General features: G+C 42.8%; 1 protein-coding gene across 4 annotated transcripts in view; it reads right to left on the bottom strand.

The window, feature by feature from the left end:
• synpo2b (synaptopodin 2b) overlaps window positions 1–24,677 on the bottom strand; it is a 124,962-nt gene that overhangs the window by 45,809 nt on the left and 54,476 nt on the right. For 3 of the 4 annotated variants that reach the window (XM_048529705.2, XM_048529715.2, XM_048529722.2), the window contains exons 2-3: window positions 18,588–18,739; window positions 473–1,299 (exon numbers count right to left, since the gene is read on the bottom strand). In XM_048529705.2, the coding sequence (XP_048385662.1) occupies window positions 473–1,299; window positions 18,588–18,739 (979 nt within the window). The remainder of the gene's footprint in view (window positions 1–472; window positions 1,300–18,587; window positions 18,740–24,677) is intronic. The other variant, XM_059646088.1, reaches the window with a different exon arrangement.

Genomic DNA, 24,677 nt, shown 5'->3' with positions numbered 1-24,677 from the left:
AATAGCCAATATAAAGTAGTGACAAAGTAAATGAATCATTCAAGCGTAAATTAGTTCTTGTATCATCTATGTGCCCTTGTAGTAGGAAACACTGAACACACCATTTAATAATCTGTTAACAGCATTCAACCCGAATGGGTTTAGCTAAAAATCTTAATATGCTTACAGTATCAAAGGTTGACCGCACGAATACAAGACAGGCAAGGTTCTGAGTTCGCTTTCCACTGCAGCAAAGATTTGCCATTTCAGAGGATCAGATAACTCCCAGGATTACAACTGTTTATGTCTGTCAAACTCAGTTCTGCAAGCATCATCAGTCTGCAACCTTTTAGCTCGAATCTGTTGCTATTTAGTGTTACAAGTAACACGTTAGTACACTGTCTCCTTGGACCTGTCAAAAGCCTGACGGAGAAATAAAATTAACAGCATAACATCTCCTTTTGTGTAAATTAACAAGAGGAGTTGTACTCACTGGCTTGCCTGGCCCGGTGTTTGTGTGTTCTTGCAGAATCCTTCCCAGAGCGTGTCCCCTCTGATCCGTGCTCTGTTCCCTCTGATGAAATCCCAACTGAGAAAGAAGGAGTGCTTCGTGTTTTTGACTGTCCGTCTTCAGCCAACGAGTCAGCACATGCGCTACCAACTTCGGACGTGGAGGCTTCCCTTCCACTGTGCTCTCTGTCCGAGGAATCCAAAGACAGCTCCGCCCGAGACTGATATGAATCCGCTTCTGTTCCTTGCAGCTCACTTTCGACCAGCTTGACCTTTTTGTCACTCCTGCTCTGCTGTGATATAGTAGTCGAGACTGTCCGGGTTGTAACATTTCCATTAGTCTCTGATGCTGCTGATTCAGTTTTCTGGATACTCTCACACAGCACGGTTGGTTCTCTGGCTGCAGGATGGATTTCTTCCGCCCCAATGATTGTAACAGCAGTTGGATCACCAAGCTTCCCTTGAGCCAAGGACAACTGGAGTTCCACCATGGCCGTCTTTTGGGCTCCTCTCTTCTCTTTCCATTTAGGGTCCTGCCGAGATTCTCCAGAAGCGCTACATTCTTTCAAAAGCAGGCTAGAGACGTTCTGTCTCTGGCTTTCTTCTTTCTTCCCTAAAACATCTGTGTCACTCTCCGTCTCTCCATAGTAAGCCTCATCCTGAGACTCAGAGATGTAAAGTTCAAAAGGAAGGCCGTGCTTGCAAGATTCTTTCCTGTCACTGCCTTGTACCGTGCTTTCAACTGTTTCTTGGCTCTCTGTTCCTTCATAACCTCCATATTCTGGCTGATCTGCTTTCTCACTGATAGGCCTGAAAGGAATGAAAAAAAACAGAGAGATAAGCACTCTCAGTGCCACTGTACACGTTCACTAAGGTGCTAAGCCCAGAATTCCCACACTTATTTTACTCCTGCCATCTGTTGCACCTATGAAATAGATCCAATGGTGGATAGCCCCTGAAAATGTGTGATTTGCCTGCAGCTATGCACTGTAATGGGGGAATCAAGCAAACACCATGCTGCCTGATCATTCAAGAAGATTTCCCCATTTACTGATGGCTGTAGAACTCTGGATGTGATCCAGTTTCATACCTTAACTGGCAACACTTGGGGCTAAATTGTGTTGCTTAATAAAAGGTATATTGTTGCTGGAGCAAGAGTTAGAAATAGTGGGTGAGAGAACCCTACCAGGGAAACACTGACAAGAGGAAAGCATGGGTCAAGGTTTTTAAGATGACTGCACTAAGGTCTTGGTCAAAGGAATGAAAAGTAGGACAGATGTTCTCCAGCTGCTGAGCGTGTGATCACAAGTTCAAAAGGTGATGGGAACAGATAGCTCTGAGATCAATGCCAGGCGTAAGCAATGGATAGAAGTTCAATGAGTGACATAAGTGATCAAAATCAGCAAATACATTTTCAAATGCCATATCTTCATAACCAGCCTCAGATACTACTCATTACTATATCCTTACTATGCACTAACTTCTTCAATCAGGACTCATACATAATAGTGTGGCCAAGCAGATATTGTGATGGTGATGTGAGATAATAAAATGTGAGGCTGGATGAACACAGCAGGCCCAGCAGCATCTCAGGAGCACAAAAGCTGACATTTTGGGCCTAGACCCTTCATCAGAGAGGGAGATGGGGTGAGGGTTCTGGAATAAATAGGGAGAGAGGGGGAGGCGGACCGAAGATGGAGAGAAAAGAAGATAGGTGGAGAGGAGAGTATAGGTGGGGAGGTAGGGAGGGGATAGGTCAGTCCAGGGAAGATGGACAGGTCAAGGAGGTGGGATGAGGTTAGTAGGTAGGAGATGGAGGTGCAGCTTGAGGTGGGAGGAAGGGATGGGTGAGAGGAAGAACAGGTTAGAGAGGCAGAGACAGGTTGGACTGGTTTTGAGATGCAGTGGGTGGAGGGGAAGAGCTGGGCTGGTTGTGTGGTGCAGTGGGGGGAGGGGACGAACTAGGCTGGTTTTGGGATGTGGTGGGGGAAGGGGAGATTTTGAAGCTGGTCAAGTCCACATTGATACCATTGGGCTGCAGGGTTCGCAAGCGGAATATGAGTTGCTGTTCCTGCAACCTTCGGGTGGCATCATTGTGGCACTGCAGGAGGCCCATGATGGACATGTCATCTAAAGAATGGGAGGGGGAGTGGAAATGGTTTGAGACTGGGAGGTGCAGTTGTTTATTGCGAACCGAGCGGAGGTGTTCTGCAAAGCGGTCCCCAAGCCTCCGCTTGGTTTCCCCAATGTAGAGGAAGCCACACCGGGTACAGTGGATGCAGTATACCACATTGGGAGATGTGCAGGTGAACCTCTGCTTAATATGGAAAGTCATCTTGGGGCCTGGGATAGGGGTGAGGGAGGAGGTGTGGGGGCAAGTGTAGCATTTCCTGCGGTTGCAGGGGAAGGTGCCGGGTGTGGTGGGGTTGGAGGGCAGTGTGGAGTGAACAAGGGAGTCACGGAGAGAGTGGTCTCTCCGGAAAGCAGACAGGGGTGGGGATGGAAAAATGTCTTGGGTGGTGGGGTCGGATTGTAGATGGTGGAAATGTCGGAGGATGATGCGTTGTATCCGGACGTTGGTGGGGTGGTTTGTGAGAACGAGGGGGATCCTCTTTGGGCGGTTGTGGTGGGGGCGGGGTGTGAGGGATGTGTTGCGGGAGACGCAGTCAAGGGCGTTCTCGACCACTGTGGGGAGAAAGTTGCGGTCCTTGAAGAACTTGGACATCTGGGATGTGCGGGAGTGGAATGCCTCATCGTGGGAGTAGATGCGGCGGAGGCGGAGGAATTGGGAATAGGGGATGGAATTTTTGCAGGAAGGTGCGTGGGAGGAGGTGTATTCTAGGTAGCTGTGGGAGTCGGTGGGCTTGAAATGGACATCAGTTACAAGCTGGTTGCCTGAGATGGAGACTGAGAGATCCAGGAAGGTGAGGGATGTGCTGGAGATGGCCCAGGTGAACTGAAGGTTGGGGTGGAAGGTGTTGGTGAAGTGGATGAACTGTTCGAGCTCCTGTGGGGAGCAAGAGGCAGCGCCGATACAGTCATCAATGTAACAGAGGAAGAGGTGGGGTTTGGGGCCTGTGTAGGTGCGGAAGAGGGACTGTTTCACGTAACCTACAAAGAGGCAGGCATAGCTGGGGCCCATGTGGGTGCCCATGGCCACCCCCTTAGTCTGTAGGAAGTGGGAGGAATCGAAAGAGAAGTTGTTGAGGGTGAGGACGAGTTCGGCTAGGCGAATGAGGGTGTCGGCGGAGGGGGACCGGTCGGGCCTGCGGGACAGGAAGAAGCGGAGGGTCTTGAGGCCATCTGCATGTGGAATGCAGGTGTATAGGGACTGGACGTCCATGGTGAAAATGAGGTGTTGGGGGCCAGGGAATTGGAAGTCCTGGAGGAGGTGGAGGGCATGGGTGGTGTCACGGATGTAGGTGGGGAGTTCCTGGACCAAAGGGGAGAAAATGGAGTCCAGATAGGTGGAGATGAGTTCGGTGGGGCAGGAGCAGGCTGAGATGATGGGTCGACCAGGGCAGGCAGGTTTGTGGATTTTGGGAAGGAGATAGAAACGGGCCGTGCGGGGTTGGGGAACAATGAGGTTGGAGGCTGTGGGTGGGAGGTCCCCTGAGGCGATGAATTCATGAATGGTGTTGGAGATGATGGTTTGGTGCTCGGGTGTGGGGTCATGATCGAGGGGGCAGTAGGAGGTGGTGTCGGAGAGTTGGCGTCTGGCCTAGGCGATGTAGAGGTCAGTGCGCCATACTACCACTGCGCCACCTTTGTCTGCGGGTTTGATGGTGAGGTTGGGGTTGGAGCGGAGGGCTGCCCGTTCTGTGGGGGAGTATTTCTGGCCTCGGCGATGATGGTCACTGTATGATCTGAGACTGTGCTGAATGGGGAGTTTGTGTTTTAAATAATGGTGCTGAACTCAATCCAGGACAGAAAGAGCTTGTCTAAGTTCCAACCACCCTTCCTTGATCTCTATTTGCCCTCATCGTGTTCTGCTTGCTCAGCTGCTCATTGCTTAGTTGGTGGCAAGGGCTGTCCCCTCATGGAGAAAAGATTACACAACATGCAGCAGACCACCGTGAATCTGGCAATCCCTCTGCTGAACAATGTATGCTTCCTCCACAGCAGACTGCACAAAGGAAATATTGTTTCAGCGTGCCAAGGGGGTGGTCTATCACTTTGTGTGACAGCACAGTTTTTGTTTCGTGCATACTGTGCATATGTACCAGAGCCATACCATCAGTTGATTATCCTTGTTGCCTGATAGTCAACTCTTTGATTTGCAAAATAGCACAAATGCAGATGGTGCAGTTGATCACAGCAGAATGAAAGCATCGTAAGTTATCTATCACAGGCTTTAACCTTCAGGATTTGCTGCCTATGGCCATAGACCAGTTGGATGTTGAAGATCTGGAATTTCTTTCCCTTCCAGCACAGGACACAGTCAGTTAACAGCACCCACTAAGTAATAGCAAACTGCTAATGGCATCCTGCATTATGGAGAAGAATACAGTCTTACAAAAGCTCATTCTTCCTGTACAATTTTCTCACATTGGACTGAATCATGTTTATTTGGAACCAATTGTAGAGGATGTCTGAAAGTGAGGGTTATATCCACTCTGATCAGGTTGGGCTTTCACACACAGTTTTGTTCTTGTCAGTTCATTACATATACATGCCTGGGTTAAAACTTCATGTTCTATGAACAAGTGAACAGGAGGTCTGCCCCTTACCAGGACCTTCCCAGCTCCAACTTCCAAGCAACATATTTAAGAGACGCCAGACAGCACTTCACTTTTCCAGGCTCATCATTCTCAACCACCCAGAAATTGTTGGGGAGGCAGAGGCCTAGTGGTATATATCACTGTCAGTTAATCCAGAGACCCAGATAGTGTCCTGGAGAATTCTGCCATGGCAGATGAATTCAATAATAATCTGGAAATAAAAATCTAATGATGACCATGAATCCATTGTCGATTGTCAGAAAAATTCGTCTGGTTCACTCATGTCCTTTAGGGAAGGAAACTGCCATCCTCACTTGTCTGGCCTGCATGTGACTCCAGACCCACAGCAATGTGAATGACTCTTAACTACCCTCCAGACAATTAGGAATGGGTAATACATGTTGACCAAGCCAGCAACACCCTCATCCCATGAATGAATATATAAAATAAAATTTAAAAGTGTCATGGATTGAGTAGAAAGCAGTGCCACAATTTAGAGATACCTCCCTAGAAGTTCACCTGAAGGCATTCCAAGAAGGTCTTTTCCCTCGGGAAGGGAAAGAAGGCCATCCCAAATAACAGTGGCAGAGGTGGCTGTGTTGTTCAGTGCCTGTAGATGGCTCCCCTACCAGAAAAGGATGCATAATCATCCGTGCTCTGCCAAGGTATGTACCACTGACTACTCAATGCTTCATGTCCCTGTGAGATAGCATTGTAAGCTTGACAATGCACAGGATTCTCACACACAAGAGATTGGGTGCCAGTCAACTCCAACAGAAGCCTCATGTGTAATCAATATATTTCACTTCTTTGGAGTTACCAATGTAGCACTTCTTGCACACAGTGGTACTGTCTCTCATACATTTGCCAGAATTCACAGTTAAAAACAGTAAAGAGCTACAACACTCAGCAGCTCATGCACCATCAGGTCACTACCCTTTTTGTCACACCTAGGAAACATAACACATCTGAAAGCTTTATACCACAGGTTTGCATGGGACAAGGACCTTATCACAAAGGATAGCTTCGGGATGAACACCTCACAAGATATCTCAGGCACACATTGTCACATAATTATTTACTAATTTACACCAACTCTCACTCTTTGATAACATTGTATCATCTTTCAGTGAGAAAGCTTTAACTCCAAACATCCGTCATACCACATTCTTACTGCCAGTGGAGTACTTGGATGCTCACAGTTCTGGGGAGTAACATCAAGGCAAACTTCTTGCTCATGTGCGAATGCTAATATCCCTTAATCTTTCTCTCCATCCGCTGGAGAAAAATATGCACAGAACTGGACGTTGTTGGGTAGGCAATGGTGGGATTCAGGGTCAGGGTGGGGGTGCTGATGCAGTGCTGCAAGGACAGTGAATGCCTGACATTTGGCTTCACATCCATTTTCCATCCATTGCTGATCTGGCAGTAATGTGAGAGGAATGTATCTGTGCTGAAGGGGAGCTTAGCTACCTATAGCCATTTAGTGAAAGGAAAATCCTCCAGGCAGTGACTGCCAGCTGCACAGCAAACAGCAATGTATTAATAAATTCTGGGTTAAAAGTGGTAGCTCATGACGAGCTCAATTCTTTGTGGTTTTCTCTGCAGTTTCCAGACCCGACACCCAAGCAGGGACCAAAAGAATAAGAACCTCAGCTCCCAGGTTGATCTTTATCAAGCCCTGAACAGCACTCTGCCCTTCACTCCAGCCTGTGCACGGGTGAGGAGGAGGCTTGGCAGTACATCGTCTGAGCTGACCGACTGCTTCTCCTCAGAGTTCTGGTTCATGACGCTGGTAGAATCGGACCGTCTGACTGAGGTTTGTTTTTCTATTTGCTTTTGTTCAGGCCTGGGAATTCTTTCTGGAGGCTGCTTAGAAAAATACTAAGATTTTCTAATGTCCGATGTGGCTACCCTTAGCAGAGATTTTTTTTAAGATGTCATGGTTTGACGTGCAGCTGGGAGTACCAGATTGGAGCTTTCTCTCCAAATGGCTGTAGACATACAATCTTTCTTTCCACAGAGCCGTACTCCCCTTGCTCTGTTGCCGGATTTTAGCCTGCTGCTCAAAGGAAGTCAAATGATGTATGTCGAACACCATCCTTCAGTCTGAGTAGCTTAACAGTGGTTGTGTACATTCTTTGATAGAAGGTGAGAAACATTACTAGACATTGGTACATGAGTACTTCACTGGCATTAGAAACAGTTAGAGATGTCAATCCCTAGAGCTGTGATTACCGGTGTGTGTTATTCATAAGAAGAATGTGGTATGGGGAAAGTCACGTGTTACTGGCTTTTGAATGAAAGGTGTTGTCAAACAGCTACAGTTACTTATAAAAATACAGGAAGTCATTATATGATGTTTCTGCCTGAAGTACTTATGAGGCCTTAATCATATTGCCGTCTTTTGTGATGGTGTTCTTGTACCATGCAAACTTTTGGTGGAAACCTGTCAGATGTATATGTTCTCCTAGTTGTAAAGAAAGGTCAATGAGCTTTTTTTAAATTCATTCAGAGGATGTGGGTTTTGCTAGCTAGCTTTCATTGCCCATCCCTAATTTCCCACAGGATAAGAGTCAACTGCATTTGTATTGGTCTGGTGTGACATCTAGGCAAGACCAGGTAAGAATGGCAGTTTCTTTCCCTAAGGGACATTAGTGAACCAGAGGGTGTGTGAACTACTGAGTATTGTAGTTCCTTTTACGTTTTAAGTGTGAACTCACAAAGATGTGTGAGAGATAGTATAATTGTGGTGCAAAGAATGTTAAATTATAGCTGCAATGAAGTGATAAATGTGATTAATCTTTTGGAAATACCTAGCCCCAATCTTGTATGTGGCAATCCTGTGCAGGAGTAAATTTATATGCCAACTCCCAGTCACAGGAGCATGACGCATTGAGTAGACAGTGGTATTTAGCTGGGCAGAGCACAGCAGGTCATTCAGCCTCTGTGTTTTCTTGAGCTGATTACGCGAGTTGACCTCCACAGCCACCTTTGCTTTATTAGCTAATGGTTTGAGGCTGTCGCTGGTTAGGAAAGCATTTATTGCACACCCCCAATTACCCTTAAACTGAATGGCTGGTTGGGCTATTTCAGAGACTAGATTAGAGACAATTCCTTTCCTTAGTGCGTGTGGTAGATTTCCTTCCCTAAAGCACATTACTGAAATGGATGGGTTTTTACAATCAGCAATGTTTACATGGTTGCCATGAAGCCTTCTTTTGATGCCAGACTTTGACAGAATTCAGATTTATCTGGAAATCGATGCCTTAATGGAGTTGGCAGGGGGTTGAACATCCTGGTCAGCAGTCTATAAACTCGACAGTTTTACCCATCTAATACATGGAATAAATTGAGAAGAACATATGATACCCCCTTCCCCAAAAAAATGTGGATGCACCTCCTGACCTTACACTCTCTTCCACACTTCATCTCAAATTATCAAGATTCTGTCTATTATTCCTTACTGAGCTTCAGGAAGGGGAACTGCTCCCTCAACACCCTGAGTGAATGCAGTCTCCTGCTCAGAAATCTTCTCTCCCTCCTCCTATATCCTCTTCATTGTTCTGATCTGCAAAACCACAGTTCATTTCCAAGTCATGCTGTATGTTGAGGGGACTGTCTAGTAGTACATTGATGATTGTGAATAATGGACATGTGCGGAAGCCTTGAGGTCAGTAAAAATTTTCAGCTTCCATCAAACCATTGCCTGATGGTATAATTCTGCAACTTTAGGTCATGTTTGGCAGACCCGATAGAGGTGAGTTATTCACCAGAAAGCTATCTGTTGTGGCTGTGTCCTGGTCCAATGCAAGCCTTTTGAGGAAACCTTTCAGACATGTATGTTCTAGTTTTGAAGAAAAGTTAGTGACCTGATGTGTAGAGCGTTTTTTGTTACTAGCAGAGTCGAGAAGGAGGAATGAATGAATGCACTGTATTTGGACTTTCAGAGGGCTTTTAATAAAGCTTGCACAAGGTGTTGGTACACAAAATTAAAGCACATGGAATTGGAGGTAATATGCTAGCATGGATTGAGGATTATTTAACTAGCAGACAGCAGACAGTAGGAGTAAATGGGTCATTCTCAAGTTGGCCGGCTGTGAACAGTGGGATTCTGCAAGGATCAGTACTTGGGACCTTGCAGTTCACACAGTTCTATATCCCTGATTTGGATGTGCTGACTAATTATAGTACTTTAAGTTTATAGATGATACAAAATTTGGTGGGAATGCAAGTTGTGATGTAATGCAAATAGGCTTCATGGGTACTTAGACAGGCTATGGGATTGGTCAAGAGTATGGCAGATGGAATACGATGTGGATAAGCGCAAGGTTATCCAGTTGTGTGGGAGGAATACATTATTTCTTAAACAATGATAGATTGGAAGGTGATGATGTCTATAGGGCCTTACGTGTCCTTGTTCTTAAGTCACTGAAAACTTGCACACAGATGCAGACAGCAATTCAGAAGACAAATAGAATGTGAGCTTTTATTGCAAGAAGAGCAAAGACTTCATTGTATAGAACCCTGGATTGCTGCTCTGAAGAAATATGTAAAGTTCTGGTCTCCTTACCAAAGGAAGGATATACTTGCCAGAGAGGGAATGCAACAGGTTGACTCCTGATGGCACTGTCGTGGAATCCCTACAGTGTGGAAGCAAGTCCATGCCAATCCTCCAAAGAGCATCCCACCCAGATCCACCCTACCTACTCTATCTCTGCATTTCCCATAGCTAATCTACCTAGCCTGCACACCCCTGGACACTATGAGCAATCTAGCATGGCCTATCCACATAAGCTGCACAGGTTTGGACTGTGGGAGGAAACCAGAGCACCTGGAAAAAACCCACGCAGACATGGGGAGAACATGCAAACTCCACATGGACAGTCACCCTAGAGTAGAATCAAACCAAGGTCTCTGGTGCTGTGAGGTAGCAGTGATAACTGTCACAGTGCTGCCCTGAGGGGAGATTGAGGAGACTCAGTCTATAGTCTCTCAAATTTAGAGGAATGCAAGGCAAATCTCAGGGAAGTTTACTGAAATATAAATGGGAAAGAAAGTGTAGATACAGAAAGAATGTTTCAGTTGCTGTGAATCTATAAACAGAGGACACAGTTTCAGAATAAAAAGCAAGCCATTTAGTACTGAAATGTGGAAAAACCACTTCACTCGGGTGATTCTTTGGAATTCTCACCTTAGACAGCTGTGGAAGCTCAGCCATTAAGCAAGCTTAAGACAGACATTGATAGATCTCTGTTTAGTGATAATATCAAGGATTTGGGAATCAAACAGAAAAATTATACTGAGGTAGATGATGGATCATGATCTAGAATGCCAAAGTAGACCTACTTCTGCTTCCATGTTGTTGTGAACACTGATTATGTCGAGAATTCTCACAACACTCTGAAAAAATGAACTAGTAACGAACATATAAGTGATCGATGATGCCTTTGATTAGGGCTGCTGATTGGGGGAGGGGTTGTGTCTTTCCAGCTGCTGAGCATGTACATAGCTTTGCAAGGCTATGAATGGCATCAACAAAAACATAAGTTCTGACAGAAGAATTATTGAAATTTGGTGCTACAGATGTTGCTTAAATGTAATACCTCAGTAGCAGCAGAGACTTTGTTTGAATGATTAGTTTAACGTCTCATACTCCAAGGTTGCACCATGATTTAAGTCAAAATCTAGTCAGCACTTCAATATGTTACAATCTTGATATACTTGAGAAATGTAAAAATGTGTGAAAATGTGTAAAAATGTGTGCTAAATCTTTCTTGCATACATTTCTGATTAGTGTGCTGAGGCTAGAGCTTGTCATGCAATGATAAGAGATTGTTTTTAGACTGGGGACACAGAAAGGAAGTGCACCAATCAGCCAGTTGTCTGTATCAGGTAACAGGTTTCTCATTTACCTTACTAAATATACACGGAAGATGTAGAAACCATAGGCTAAAATTGCACCCGTGAAGCACTACTGAGCCAGCTATTCAAAATGGTGGCTCAGTGGTTAGCCCTCATGCTTCAAAACAACAGAGATTTGGGTTCAAATCCACCCTTGGGTAACTGTCTGTGGGAAGTTTCCACATTGTCCCCATGTCAGCGTAGGTCTCCTCCATGTACTTTGGTTTCCTCCCTCCAGAGATGTGCAGGTGAGATGGATTGGTTGTGCTAAATTGCCCATAGTATCGACAGATGTGCAGACTCGATGGATTAGCCATGGGGAATGTTGGATTATGAGGTCTGGGTAGGATGCTTTTAAGAGGCCAGTGTGAACTCAATTGGCCAAATAGACTGCTTCCAACACTATAGAGATTCTATGAAAATTGCCCTGTGAAAAACAATTCAGATTTACAGCCTCTTCATAGTGAGCCAAGCCAAAGTTAATTAAACATTGAAGAGAGTGGAAGCAAAAGGCAACTCAATTAAATTGTAAACAGGGATGTTGAAAAGTCAAATCCATAACTTCCACAATTATTACATTAACCTTTGAAGGAATTTTGATAATGTTAATACATAAGCAATAACAAGTGCCTGTGAAGTGACACATACATTTATAATGAATTATAGGTTAAACGTTACTGTGTTAGTGAACAGGAATTCTATGATATGAGCACAATTAGTAGGGCAACTTGTTCTTTTAAGAAGTTAAATTTCTACGGCAGCAAATGTTTTTGCAAATTCATTGTGGAAAAGTACCTTTTAGCAAATTTATCATCTTTTTATTATTATTTTGTTATGTTTTGAAAGTCAGTTTATTCATAACATTCTAGCAGAGATGTTATACACACCTACAATTGGGAATTCATTGAAACTTGTTATTGCCAGGCGTGAAGAAAGAAGTGTAAATTATAATTCAGATTCTAAATGTATCTTAATAAGGTATTCAATTATGATTTAAATAATTCATTATTGCAGTGCAATAATGAATGATTTAAATCATAATTGAATACCTTATTAAGATAATTTCATATTGCTGTGCAATAATGAATGTGGCCGAATGTAAGAGTGAAAATGATCAATTACCTTTGAAGGTAATCAAGTAAGAAGTCTTTAATTTCTTAACCTCAACATTATTGACAATGTTCAGAATAAATGTTTTAGGACAGCCCTGACATGAAGAATTTGATGAGGAAGCCATATGCCTGATTCTTAGCTGCCTACATTAACCAGAAAGTCAGGGACACTGCAAACAATATGCATTGACCTCCCCTGTCAAGTATTCCAATCCGTGTTTCCATTGGATGAGACTGCAATAGTGGAAAGCTGCAAGAAGAGATACTGTTTAGGAACAGAAAAGTCATCTTGGGGTGTACTTTTGGAGCGAAATAGGTTGGGCTTTAATTTTCTTCCAATTCATGCTATAACTTACTCAGAAGTATTTGATGCTCAGGAGACGTGTGAGAAATGTTAAATATTCACTTTCCTAATCTTGACACCTATTATTTTGACAAGGGTAAAAGCTCAGCTCCTTTTAGAATATGTAATATCAGTGTTTTCATCAATGTTATTTCCCTCCACCTTTGATTTTCTACTGTCAATCATGGCCAACTCACATGATCTCCCCAACTCAGAGAGTGGGATGGCCTGGCCTACAAATTATTCCACCCGCTGTAATGCAACTTTATCAAAGGCTGCCGACTAATATAATTTGAATCACGAGTTGAATGATGCCATTTCTTTTTTATCGCTAAGAGTCGGAACATCTTGTTGCCACTTGGTTCTCCACCTAGTGGCCTGGATGTGATGTAAAACAGCTTTCACAACACCACAAAGGAATAATTTCGAAATGAACACATTTTGTTCATGATGTGAGGAATTGAAAGAGCATTTTTTTTGGCTGTGAGGGTCACAATTCCTAACTTACCTGTGCCCATTGCAATCAAGCTGGACAACACATACATGATTATAGATAACAAAGTGTGGGGCTGGATGAACACGGCAGGTCAAGCAGCATCTTAGGAGCACAAAAGCTGACGTCTTGGGCCTAGACCCTTCATCAGAAAAGACTTTTCTGATGAAGGGTCTAGGCCCAAAATGTCAGCTTTTGTGCTCCTAAGATGCTGCTTGGCCTGCTGTGTTCATCCAGCCCCACACTTTGTTATCTTGGATTCTCCAGCATCTGCAGTTCCCATATCTCTGATCACATACATGATTATGGCTAGTCTGCCCCCAGGGCTACTCCCGACTGTTGCTGGTTAACTTTTAAAATAACCAGGTGCACTGTTTATAGTCCATATTCCAAAATCCACACGTACCTTTAAAGGGCAAATGTATCTTAAAGGGAAACTGCACAAAGAATTGTGGAAATATAAACATTTGGAAAGTTAATATCTGGGCAAAGGGACCCATAGTAATGGAATTGGCAATGGACACATTACTGTTGCAGATGAGCAAGACAAGAAATGTCATGGTCCCAGTGGAATGCTAGAGACCCAGAGGACCAAGCTCAGAATGGAGAGGTGAGGGAGCAGGTAGCATGGATGGTCAACTCCCAGAGTCTATGACCATTTACTGGTTAGCACGGCCACAAAAGGTCTACAGACATTGTACAAATTCTCAAAGTAACATGCGATCTCCTGTTCTTCACACCACCAACCTCTCACAAAGCTCAATGCATCATAGCTCATCACTGATCTACTGGCAGTGCCTGATATGCAGGAGTCATATCTTATAACTGGATATCCAACCTACAAATGCTCTCAGTCTCATACCCACTTCTCACTGCTTCCACATGCCTCCAGAAATTCACCTGGCTATTTCCCAAACACCATCCATCAGAAGAGCGGATATTCTTCCCACTTCTGTCTTTTGCAGGACGAGGTGGTGCATCAATAGAAGGAAGCAAAACATACTGGAGATGGACTAGGACACCAGCATCTCGTGTGCACTCATGAGAGCAGCTGCAGTGGGTCTGTGGCATCAGTGACACTGCAGATATTGAGAATGGGTGTGTTCCTGCTTTAGGCTCCTTCTCAATTCCGAGCACACAATAGTCTTGATATCTGCCATGATGTGTAAGCTGCTGATGTTATGACCTTGACCTTTTTGTCTTCCACCCAATACCATTTAACTCACATAAATCTTCCTGCTTTCAGACACTGCAAATAAAGTAGACCAACCTCTATACCAAGTACTTTTAAGTATTAATTATTTTTAGCTCCATTTTCCTATCCTTCCTTCATATTTTGATTTAAGCATTTTCTCAAATAGAGATGTTAACCCAACTGGCTCTTAACCGTCTGCTTTCTTGTCTCCCTCCTTTCTTGAATTGATTGTTACTTTTGCAACTTCCAAATGACAGGTATATTTTCAGAATCTAGGGAATTTTGGTAGATCATAACTAATACCTCACTACCTCTGCAGCCACTTCTTTTAAGATCTTAGAATGAAGATCATTGTATCCGGGGGACTTGGCAGACTTTAGTCATTTCAGTTCACCCAATATGTTTTCTCTAGTGACCGTATTATGACCAGGTGAGGAGAGCTGAGTCACCTCCTCTTTTTTCTGGTTTCCACAGTTAGTCGCAACAAAAATTTAATGATATTTTTAATACACAGCCATGCCTCAATCTGATTAAACAGTAGTTAACTAGAGCACCAGAAACATCAAGGAAACAATTACAGGATTTCTTGAGTGAAAGAAATTTTGTTAGTTACCAACTCTGATTAAAAAATAAAGGTGAGACATCAGACTGACACACTCAAACGAAAGTCCAAAATTTAAAAGGGCATTATGTCCAGTACAAAAAAATAGATCAAAGAAGATATTGTCTAAAGCCCTTTGGTATGTCCTGAAGGTGTAAGGTGTCAACCTGAACCATAATTAATAGTGGTGCCCTGGAACAATAACAGCTGTGAATATCACAGATGTCTTTGAGATCTCAGCATTCAGATAGTTCTCAAACTTGTGTTGTCAGTACTTGCTTTGTCCCTCCTAAGAGAGAGCAAAAAGAGAGCTTCATACAGTTCTGCCACTCAAAATCCATCTCTAATATGTGAAACTTACATTTTGATGCCATGATTTCTTTGCATTCCTCCCAACTGCCTCTAAATTTCCCAACATTTTGGGAGTGCTTTTATTCCTTATACTGTGAAACAGATGCAAGAGATTTATTCAAAGTCTCTGCCTTTCACCTATTTTTGATTATGAATTCTCATAGCACACCCGTTAACGATGTTACACTGTAGCCATTCATTTCCTTCTTATGTACTTGTAGAAGCTTTTACTATCTTTTCAAATATTGCTTGCTAGCTTTCACTCATTTTTCACTTTCTGTCTCTTTTTCTCGTCATCTTTTACTAGTTTCATATTGTTCCAATCTCTAGTGTACCAACAATGAAATATTATCCTTAGCTTCCTTACTTAACTTGTTATTAACTTATTAACTTCCTTGGTGCATCCATCTGTTGTTTTTTTTCCCTCAAATGCAATATGTTTTTAATAGTTAAGAACTATCTACTTAAGTGTCTGCCACCCCCTCTCTATCATTTGACCTTTTAATCTATTTTCCTGTTCCACTTTAGTCAACCCTCTCTTCATGATCTGTAATTCCCTTCAGTTAGGTTTATGTTTAGTTTCAAACTCATATTTCTCATCCTCAACCCAAATGTAAAATTCCATTAAGTTATGATCACTCTTACAGTAAGGACAGCATAATTTTATTCTTCTGTATTTTTGTTATGGGCTGACATTGGAAAGACTTGTTTTAAAAACCAAAGATTGTTAAAGGATTACTGCAGATTTTAAAAGCTAACAACCTGAAATTCATTGCAAGCACGGTTTATACAGCTGCTGGATTAGGTAGTAGTCGAAGAAGGTGCAGATAAACTGAAGCCAATATGTGCAAATGGATATTCAACCAACAACATGTAGCTTATAGATCTGTGAAGAAGTGACCAGTTATCAATAAAAAAGACAACACAGTGTGGAGCCAGAGAAACACAGCAGATCAGACAGCATCATAGGAGCAGGAAAGTTGATGTTTCGGGTCAGCACCTTTCTTCAGAAATGGGGAAGAGGAAGGGAGCTGGGAAATAAATAGATAGATGAGGGGTGGGAACAGGGAAGGTAGGTGGGATGGTGATAGGTGAGTGCAGGTAGGGAGTGGTGGGGATTAGTCAGTGGGATGGGTGGGGCAGGTAGGTGGGAGAGAAGATGGACAGGTTGTGTCAGGTCAAAGAGACGGGGATGAGACAGGTGAAAGTAGGACATGGGATGAAGCCAGGGTTGAAGAGATTTTAAAACTGGTGAATTCCATGTTTAGGCCATTGGGCTGTAGACTCCCAAGATAGAATATGAGGTTTTGCTCCTCCAAGTTTGAGGTTGGTGTCATTGTGACACTGGCAGAGGCCTGGAATGGACATGTCACCCAGGGAGTGTGAGGGCGAGTTAAAATGGTTGGCGACCGATCACCATTCCACCTACGTTACCCAGCCCCACCCCTCCTCTCTCTATTCATTGCCCAGCTCCCTTCACCCACCCCCATTTCTGAAGAAGGGGCCTGACGCGAAACATTAACTTTCCTGCCCCTATGATGCTCCCTGGCCTGTTGTGTTTCTCCAGGTCCACACTATATTATCTCTGACTCCAGTATCTGCAGTTCTTGCTATCAATAACAAAGGCCTTCTACCTGCCAACAACTGCGTGATTAGTCCTTAGATAGCTGAATGCCTTGGGGCTATGTGCGAGATGGGAAGAAGTTGTCTGATCTCTACTAGCTCATTGTTTTCTGCAGTGAATGTCATTTTAAGCCTGAAGAAAATCAGTTATTTTTCTTTCAGCAGTTTAAAGCTGTGCCTTTAAATTAACAAATCAGAGACCTTTGAAGTTCGAGCCACCCTATGCCTCCTGCAAACCAGTGAAACCATCCACTGAAGGAAGGTTGAGAAGCATCTTTCTTAAAAGCACAAGAGCCATCTCAGCAGATCCTATGAACAGAGACCACTGAACTGCTTTCCAAGTTTTCTCTCCATCTATAGCATCCAAGTTCGTTTTCCTGTCTGTGTCTGTCTCTGTAGGAATGAAAACGCTGCGGGAGTTTAAAGGGGGTTAGATTTTTAACTAGTAGACTTATATGCCAATTTGACTACCTCTAGCTCGTGTCAATTTACTTGTAATAAATAGTCATTGGTATTAAGTATAACAGCTTGGTCTATGCTTTCTGTCAATCTAGATCTAGAATGCATAGAAATTAAAGAATAAGGCACACTTCTTTAAAATGTAGCTTTTGTAATGAGTCCAGAAATAGCGAGGCTTGATTTGCAATATGCTGCCCCCAGTGAGGCATAACATTATGAAGAAAATGCTGTATGATGAGGCAATTAATGAGTCTGGTTTAATTACACACTGCTTAGTCTAAAATAGATCACTGTTTGGTTTCAGAACATGTTGTTCCAAGAAACTGTTCTAAATGTACTCTATGAACTCTACAAAAAATTTAGCTCTGGACCTTTTTGGGCATGTAGGAGAGCACTGAATGCATGCCAAGATGCTGACTTTGGCCTGTCAGATAGCTTCCTGTTACTGTAAATGAGCATAGAGGCATCTGACTCCAAGTTGGCAGAGAGAATAGCACAGACCTTGAATTTTCCTCAGCCTCCTTTATCACCCTGTCCAGCTGCAGATCCAGAGGCCCTGCCAATGCTGACTCCATACTCAGTAAAGAGTTTTTATATACAGGTAACCTAATCTATGTTAGCATCAAGCAGCATTCTTTGGCAAATGTAAAACTCATTAAATCATCACCAAAAAAAAATCGCAAGTACTTCCAGACACGTTGCAATAGAAAACGTTCCAAAAATTACTTGCCTTGCAACCAAGGTGTATGTGAGTGCAGGACCCATAGTGCAGCTTCACCCTTCTATTTTGTTGCCCAGAAAAATGTAGTTCTCTGCTGGACATTTATTCCCAAAATTTGGGACCCTGATGTTACATCAGCTGGCTGGATGTGTGATAACACTATAGCACCAAATCAAAGTCATTCATCACATCTGCATGTACACATATCTTTGCAGAATGGTGCACAGATGTTGGCTATTGGTGTAACATGCTCTTGGGAAATACGAGTAAGCATCTAGTATTACAATTAAACTGAATTTCATGGCCATTATTTTCAACTTGGAAATATAACCTTCAACCATTTGAGCTGTCCAGTGTGCGAATGTGTTTCAACTGTAATATCTGTAGTATAGAAGGAATTTGATTAAGTTGAGGACACCTCAATAATATCATTCCACATAAACTAGATGCTTCAGTGAGTTAATGATTGACTAAATTGTTTACTTCAATTTTGAGTTCTATGACTGTAAAATGTACACAATAAAAGTGCTCATAAATAAATAAATGTTTTGGCTTTTCAGTGTAAATAGCCCTACCTTTTAATCAGGATTTGTAGATTTTCACTGGTCCCATCAATCAACTGCATGGCTTCTGAATGGGTTAATTCTGAACAAGGTTCACCGTTGATTGCGATCATTTCATCTCCCTCACATAATCCAGCTCTGCAGGCCTTACTCTTCTTCCGAACCTAGGATCGTGACAAACACACACAAACTGTTTCGGCTAGAAAACTGCATAATTTTACAATTCTGTTTGAACCAAGCAAAGCACTATTTAAAAAGACAAAAGTAGTTCTTTACACATACTCAGCTAAATTTTCCCATTTCTAGTTTACTTGTTTTGACCACTGAGTTTCTTGGCTTCTGGTCCTCTCTGACTCAGAATGTCATTTCTCATTCACTCTTCCATTTCTCACCTCATTAATTATACAACGGGACTCCTTCATGGAACCAGGCAGCAAAAAGAGGCAGAAATAATTGCCACTGCCAGACCTTGCAGTTATGATGCTGCTGGTACAATGTTTAAACCCCAGCACTTTAGATGCTGCAAACCACAAATTGCTCCTCACATTCTGGTGTTCAACAATAATTACTGAGGGAATGGCCGAAAAAGGCAAGCTAGGTGTGGGTGGAAACCTAGAAGTGCTTGTGGTAAGGGTCATGGAGAGGAGCACTATCCTTTTAGTGACTTATGGCCAAAGGAGACTATGCCACCAGACTCATCCGACCTGCCCACAGATAGGGCTGGGTCAGTGCCATGTCCTGGGTTAAAAAGGTGATCCATCAATGCTTTGATGAAGGGTCTAGGCCCGAAACGTCAGCTTTTGTGCTCCTGAGATGCTGCTTGGCCTGCTGTGTTCATCCAGCCTCACATTTTGTTGTCTTGGATTCTCCAGCATCTGCAGTTCCCATTATCTCTGATCCATCAATGCTTCTTCTTTCTGCTAATCTATACTCATAAGGCAGCACTCTCTCTCACTCTGCCACTGCCCATACTTCTCACCAAGGCTCATGTGCTCCAACTCTCACTACTGCATGCATCGTGTCCACTTAACGACTCTCACTCGCTTCATTCTCACAAACTACTAACCTTTACTGCCCTCTGTTCTTCCTACACACTCACTGGGGATACCTCACCATTTCTGCTGCTCCTGTATCACCAGTAATTACCCTTCCATCTATATCTATGACAGTCAGTCCCTCCCTCTGCCTCATTGCAGGAAACATTGGTGACCAGCCAGGCTGAGAGAGCCAAGACTGGCAAGGGCAGCGGACATACATTTAATTATGTATGTATAGTGTGTCTGTGTGTGGTATGTTGTTTATATTTATAAAATAAATATGTACACATATTTAATTATTTATTAAGAAACGATTATTTATTAAGAAACCAATGAAGCACTATTTTAAAAGGACAAAATAAACAGGGAGATTAAAGACATTAAAGACATTAAGAGTATGGGGAAGAGTATGCATATGGTGTTGAGAAAGAAAATTAGCCATGATCGTACTAAATGGTGGAGCAGACTGATAGGCTGCGTGACTTATCCCTTAGTCACATTTTCCACCATTCTACGAAATAAGGTTCTTTACCTCTTTTGGTAGTAGATCTGGCCAGATAGGAGCTTCTCACTTACTCTCACATTTGGGGTCGACAAAACAATCACAATACAGTACTCTTAATGTTTTGACCCATCATCATCATCATCTTCATTAATAAGACTGACTCTTTGTGCAGTGAATTTAAAATCCTTATACTTCAAATATAGATTTGTCCTCCTGTCTTCTGTCCTCTTCTATCCCTTTCCATACATTCCATGAGTTCTGACTGCTTTTCAGTATGTCTTGCCTCCTCTCATCTACACCTGGTGATGCAGCTTTAGCTTTCTTCTGTAGAACATCACCCACTTTACTTAATTGTCTTTTTTCACTCCCTGCTTTTTAGAACCTTCCAAAAGTTAGGTCTTTGAACAACCTTTTCACTATCACTCCTGTCTTAGGAGTTTTTTCTCCAGCTGACAGCATTATACACGACAAAGTCGCTGTGAAAGCCATGAAATGTCACATCCATCCTCATCCACTTGATGTCTTAGTGAATGTTATCAATAAATTCCTATATTATTTAACTATAAAATACTTTCTGCCTTTCACAAAACGAGGCTAATTTCATTTGATTGGTCTAGATTTTTCAAAGTTTTGACTTAATCTGTCTTTCATAATGCACTGCAGTAATTTTTCAACTGTGAAAATCTTACTTCATTTGATTCTTCCTCCGTTTGATATGATCATGTAAAATTGCAACTCTTTAGAGCCTCTGATATTAATGCACCACCCCAGCAAACTACATTACAGCTGATACATCCATTTCCTCTCAGTTCCTTTAATATGATCAGGTCAAATCCATTTCAGTCTATTCATTTGTTTGGCTTTTATTATTCATTCCCATCCTTCTATTTGCACTGAAAAAAATGCATTAGCTTCCTTTCTCCAATCTTTAGACATTCCAGTGTCGTTCATAATAGCCCATTGAGAAGACTGTGAAAATATCTTTATCTAACTCTTGCATATTCTGATCTCCTGCTAATGGAAGAATTAACTTTGATTTTAATGATACTAAACCTCTACATTTGTAGGAATAATTGGTGGAGGAAGGTAGAGGATGTAACTTAGTACCCAGATGTAACAGGTCAGAATCCAGCTGGCTAGCAGTATGTGTCGGCACTGATAGTTTTCTTTCAGCACATGTTGTGTGTGTCAAACACTGGACACTCTTTAACTGCGTATTCCTAATGGGATTCAATGCTCACAGGGAACACTTTCAGGAAAATTGTGGGAACATTCTGCCAAATTTTCCATTTTGTGATTTCCTAACCAGGTCTCCCTGTAAATACTGCTCATTGCTAACAGTATCCTATCACTTAATCTTTGATTATACAGGACATTGATTCCACAGAAAAATGGATGGTGCTGTGGAATTAGTCACAAAGCCATGGAGCTGTACAGCATGGAAACAGACCCTTTGGTCCAACGTATCCATTCTGACCAGATTTCCTAAATTAATCTCGTCCCATTTGCCAGCATTTGGCCCATATCCCTCTAAACCCTTCTTATTCATATACTCATTCAGATGCCGTTTAAATATTGTAATTGTACCAGCCTCCATTGCTTCCTCTGGCAGCTCATTCCATACATACACCACCCTCTGTGTGAAAACATTGATCCTCAGGTCCCTTTTGAATCTTTCCCACTTACCTTAAACCTAAGCCCTCTAGTTTTGGACTCCCCAACCCTGGGGAAAAGACTTTGGCTATTCACAATTTCCATGCCACTCATGATTTTATAAACTTCTTTAAGATCACTCCTCAGCCTCTGACACTCAAGGAAAAATAGCCCAAGCCTGTTCAGCCGCTCCCTATCGCTCAAACCCTCCAACCCTGGCAGCAACCTTGTAAATCTTTACTGAAGCCTTTCAAGTTTCACAATATCCTTCCTGAAGCAGGGAGACCAGGCTTACATGCAGTATTCCAAAAGTGGCCTACCCAATGTCCTGTACAGCCACCCAACCTCCCAACTCCTACACTCAATGTGCTGACCAATAAAGGCAAGCATACCAAACACCTTCTTCACTGCCCTGTCTACCTGGGACTCCACTTTCAAGGAACTATGAACTTACACTTTAAGGTCTCTTTGTTCAGCAATACTCCCTAGGACCTTACTATTAAGTCCATAAATCTGGCCCTGATTTACTTTTCCAAAATGCAGCATCTCATATTTATCTAAATTAAACTCCATCTGCCACTCCTTGGCCCATTGGCACATCTGATCAAGAGCTCAATTTACTTTGAGGTAACCTTTTTGGCTGTCCAGTACACCTCCAATTTAGGTATCATCTGAAAATGTATCAACCGTACTTCCTACTTTCACATCCAAATCATTTATATAAATGATGAAAAGTAGTGGACCCAGTACCTGTCCTTGTGGCACACTGCTGGTCACAGGCCTCCAGTCTGAAAAACAATCTTCCACCTCCACCCTCTGTCTCCTACCTTTGAGCCTGTTCTGTGTCCAAATGCCTAGTTCACCCTGTATTCTGTGTGATCTAACCTTACTAACCAGTCTACCATGAGAAATCTTGTTGAACATCTTACTGAAGTCGATGTAGATGACATGCCCCACACTGCCCTCATCAATCATCTTCGCTGCTTCTTAAAAAATTCAATCAAGTTGGTGAGACGTGATTTCCCACAGACAAAGACATCTCTACTCAGTCCTTGCCTTTCCAAATACATATAAATCCTGTCCCTCAGGATTCCCTTCAGCATTGTACCCATCACCAATGTCAGGCTCACCAGTCTGTAGTTCCCTAGCTTTTCCTTACCACTTTTCTTCAATAGTGGCACGACATTAATGAACCTTCAGTCTTCCAGCAACTCACCTATGGGTATCAATTATACAGCAAGGGGCCCAGCAATCACTTCCCTAGCTTCCCATAGAGTTCTAAGGTACCAATGATCTAATCCCAGGGATTTATACACCTTTGTGCAATTTGAGACATCCAGCACCTCCTCCACTATAGTATGGACATTTTTCAAGATGTCGCTAGTTATTTCTTCACATTCTCCATCATCCATATCCTTCTCCACAATAAACACTAACGCAAAATACTCAGAGATAGTAGGACCTGCAGATGCTGGAGAATCTGAGATAACAAGGTGTAGAGCTGGATGAACACAGCAGGCCAAGCAGCATCAGATGAGCAGGAAAGCTGACATTTTGGGTTGAGACCCTTCTGAAGATGCTGAAGCTCCTCTGATGCTGCTTGGCCTACTGTGTTCATCCAGCTCCACACCTTGTTGTCGCAAAATACTCATTTAGTTTCTCCCCCATCTCCTGCAGTTCCTCACATAGGTGGCTTTGCTGATCTTTAAGGGCCCTATTCTCTCTCTAGTTACTCTTTTGTCTCTAATGCATTTGTAGAATCCTTTGGATTCTCCTTAACACTATTTGCCAAAGCTATCTTATGTCCCCTTTTTACCCTTCTGACTTCCCTCTTAAGTACACTCATACTGCCTTTATACTCTTCTAGGGATTCACTCGATCCTTACTATCTATACCTGAAATGCTTCCTTCTTATTCTTGACCAAAAGCTCAATTTCTCTACTCATCCAGCATTCCCTACACCTACCAGCCTTGTCTTTCACCCTAACAGGAATGGCACGGCGGCTCAGTGGTTAGCACTGCAGCCTCACAGCACCAGGGACCCGGGTTTGATTCCAGCCTCGGGCAACTGTCTGTGTGGAGTTTGCACATTCTCCCCGTGTCGGCGTGGGTTTCCTCCGGGTGCTCCAGTTTCCTCCCACAGTCCAAAGATGTGCAGGCTAGGTGGATTGGCCATGCTAAATTGCCTGTAGTGTTCAGGGGTGTGTGGGTTATAGGGGGATGGGTCTGGGTGGGATTCTTCAAGGGGCAGTGTGGACTTGTTGGGCCAAAGGGCCTGTTTCCACACTGTAGGTAATGTAAGGTCTCATTATCTCATTTTTGAAAGCTTCCTATTTTCCAGCCATCCCTTTACCTGAGAACATCTGTTCCCTGTCAACTTTTGAAAGTTCTTGCCTAATATTGTTAAAATTGGCCTTCCACCAATTTAGAATGTTACCTTTTAGATCCAGTCTATCCGTTCTAATCATTATTTTAAGACTAATGGAATTATGACCACTGGTCCTAAATGCTTCCTCACTGACACCTAAGTCACCTGCCCTGCCTTATTTCCGAAGAGTATGTCAAGTTTTGCATCATTTCTAGTAGATACATCCACATAACTAATAAAATTTTCATGCAAATACTGAACAGGTTCCTCTCTGTGTAAGCCTTTAAATTAGGGCATTCCCGGGCTATGTTTGGGAAGTTAAAATCCTCTACCATAATCACTGCCCTAATATTATTCTTACAGACAACTGAGATCTCCTGACAAATTTATTTCTCGATTTCCTGCTGACTGTTGTCGGCTGTATAGTATAATTCCAAAAAGGTGATCATCCCTTTATTATTTCTCAGTTCCACCCAAATAACTTCCCTGGATGTATTCCCGGGAATATCCTCCCTAAGTATAGCCGTAACATAATTCCT

This window comes from Stegostoma tigrinum, chromosome 1 (assembly GCF_030684315.1).
Source record: "Stegostoma tigrinum isolate sSteTig4 chromosome 1, sSteTig4.hap1, whole genome shotgun sequence".
NCBI lineage: Eukaryota > Metazoa > Chordata > Chondrichthyes > Orectolobiformes > Stegostomatidae > Stegostoma > Stegostoma tigrinum.
This window is presented reverse-complemented; position numbering and strand designations above follow the sequence as displayed.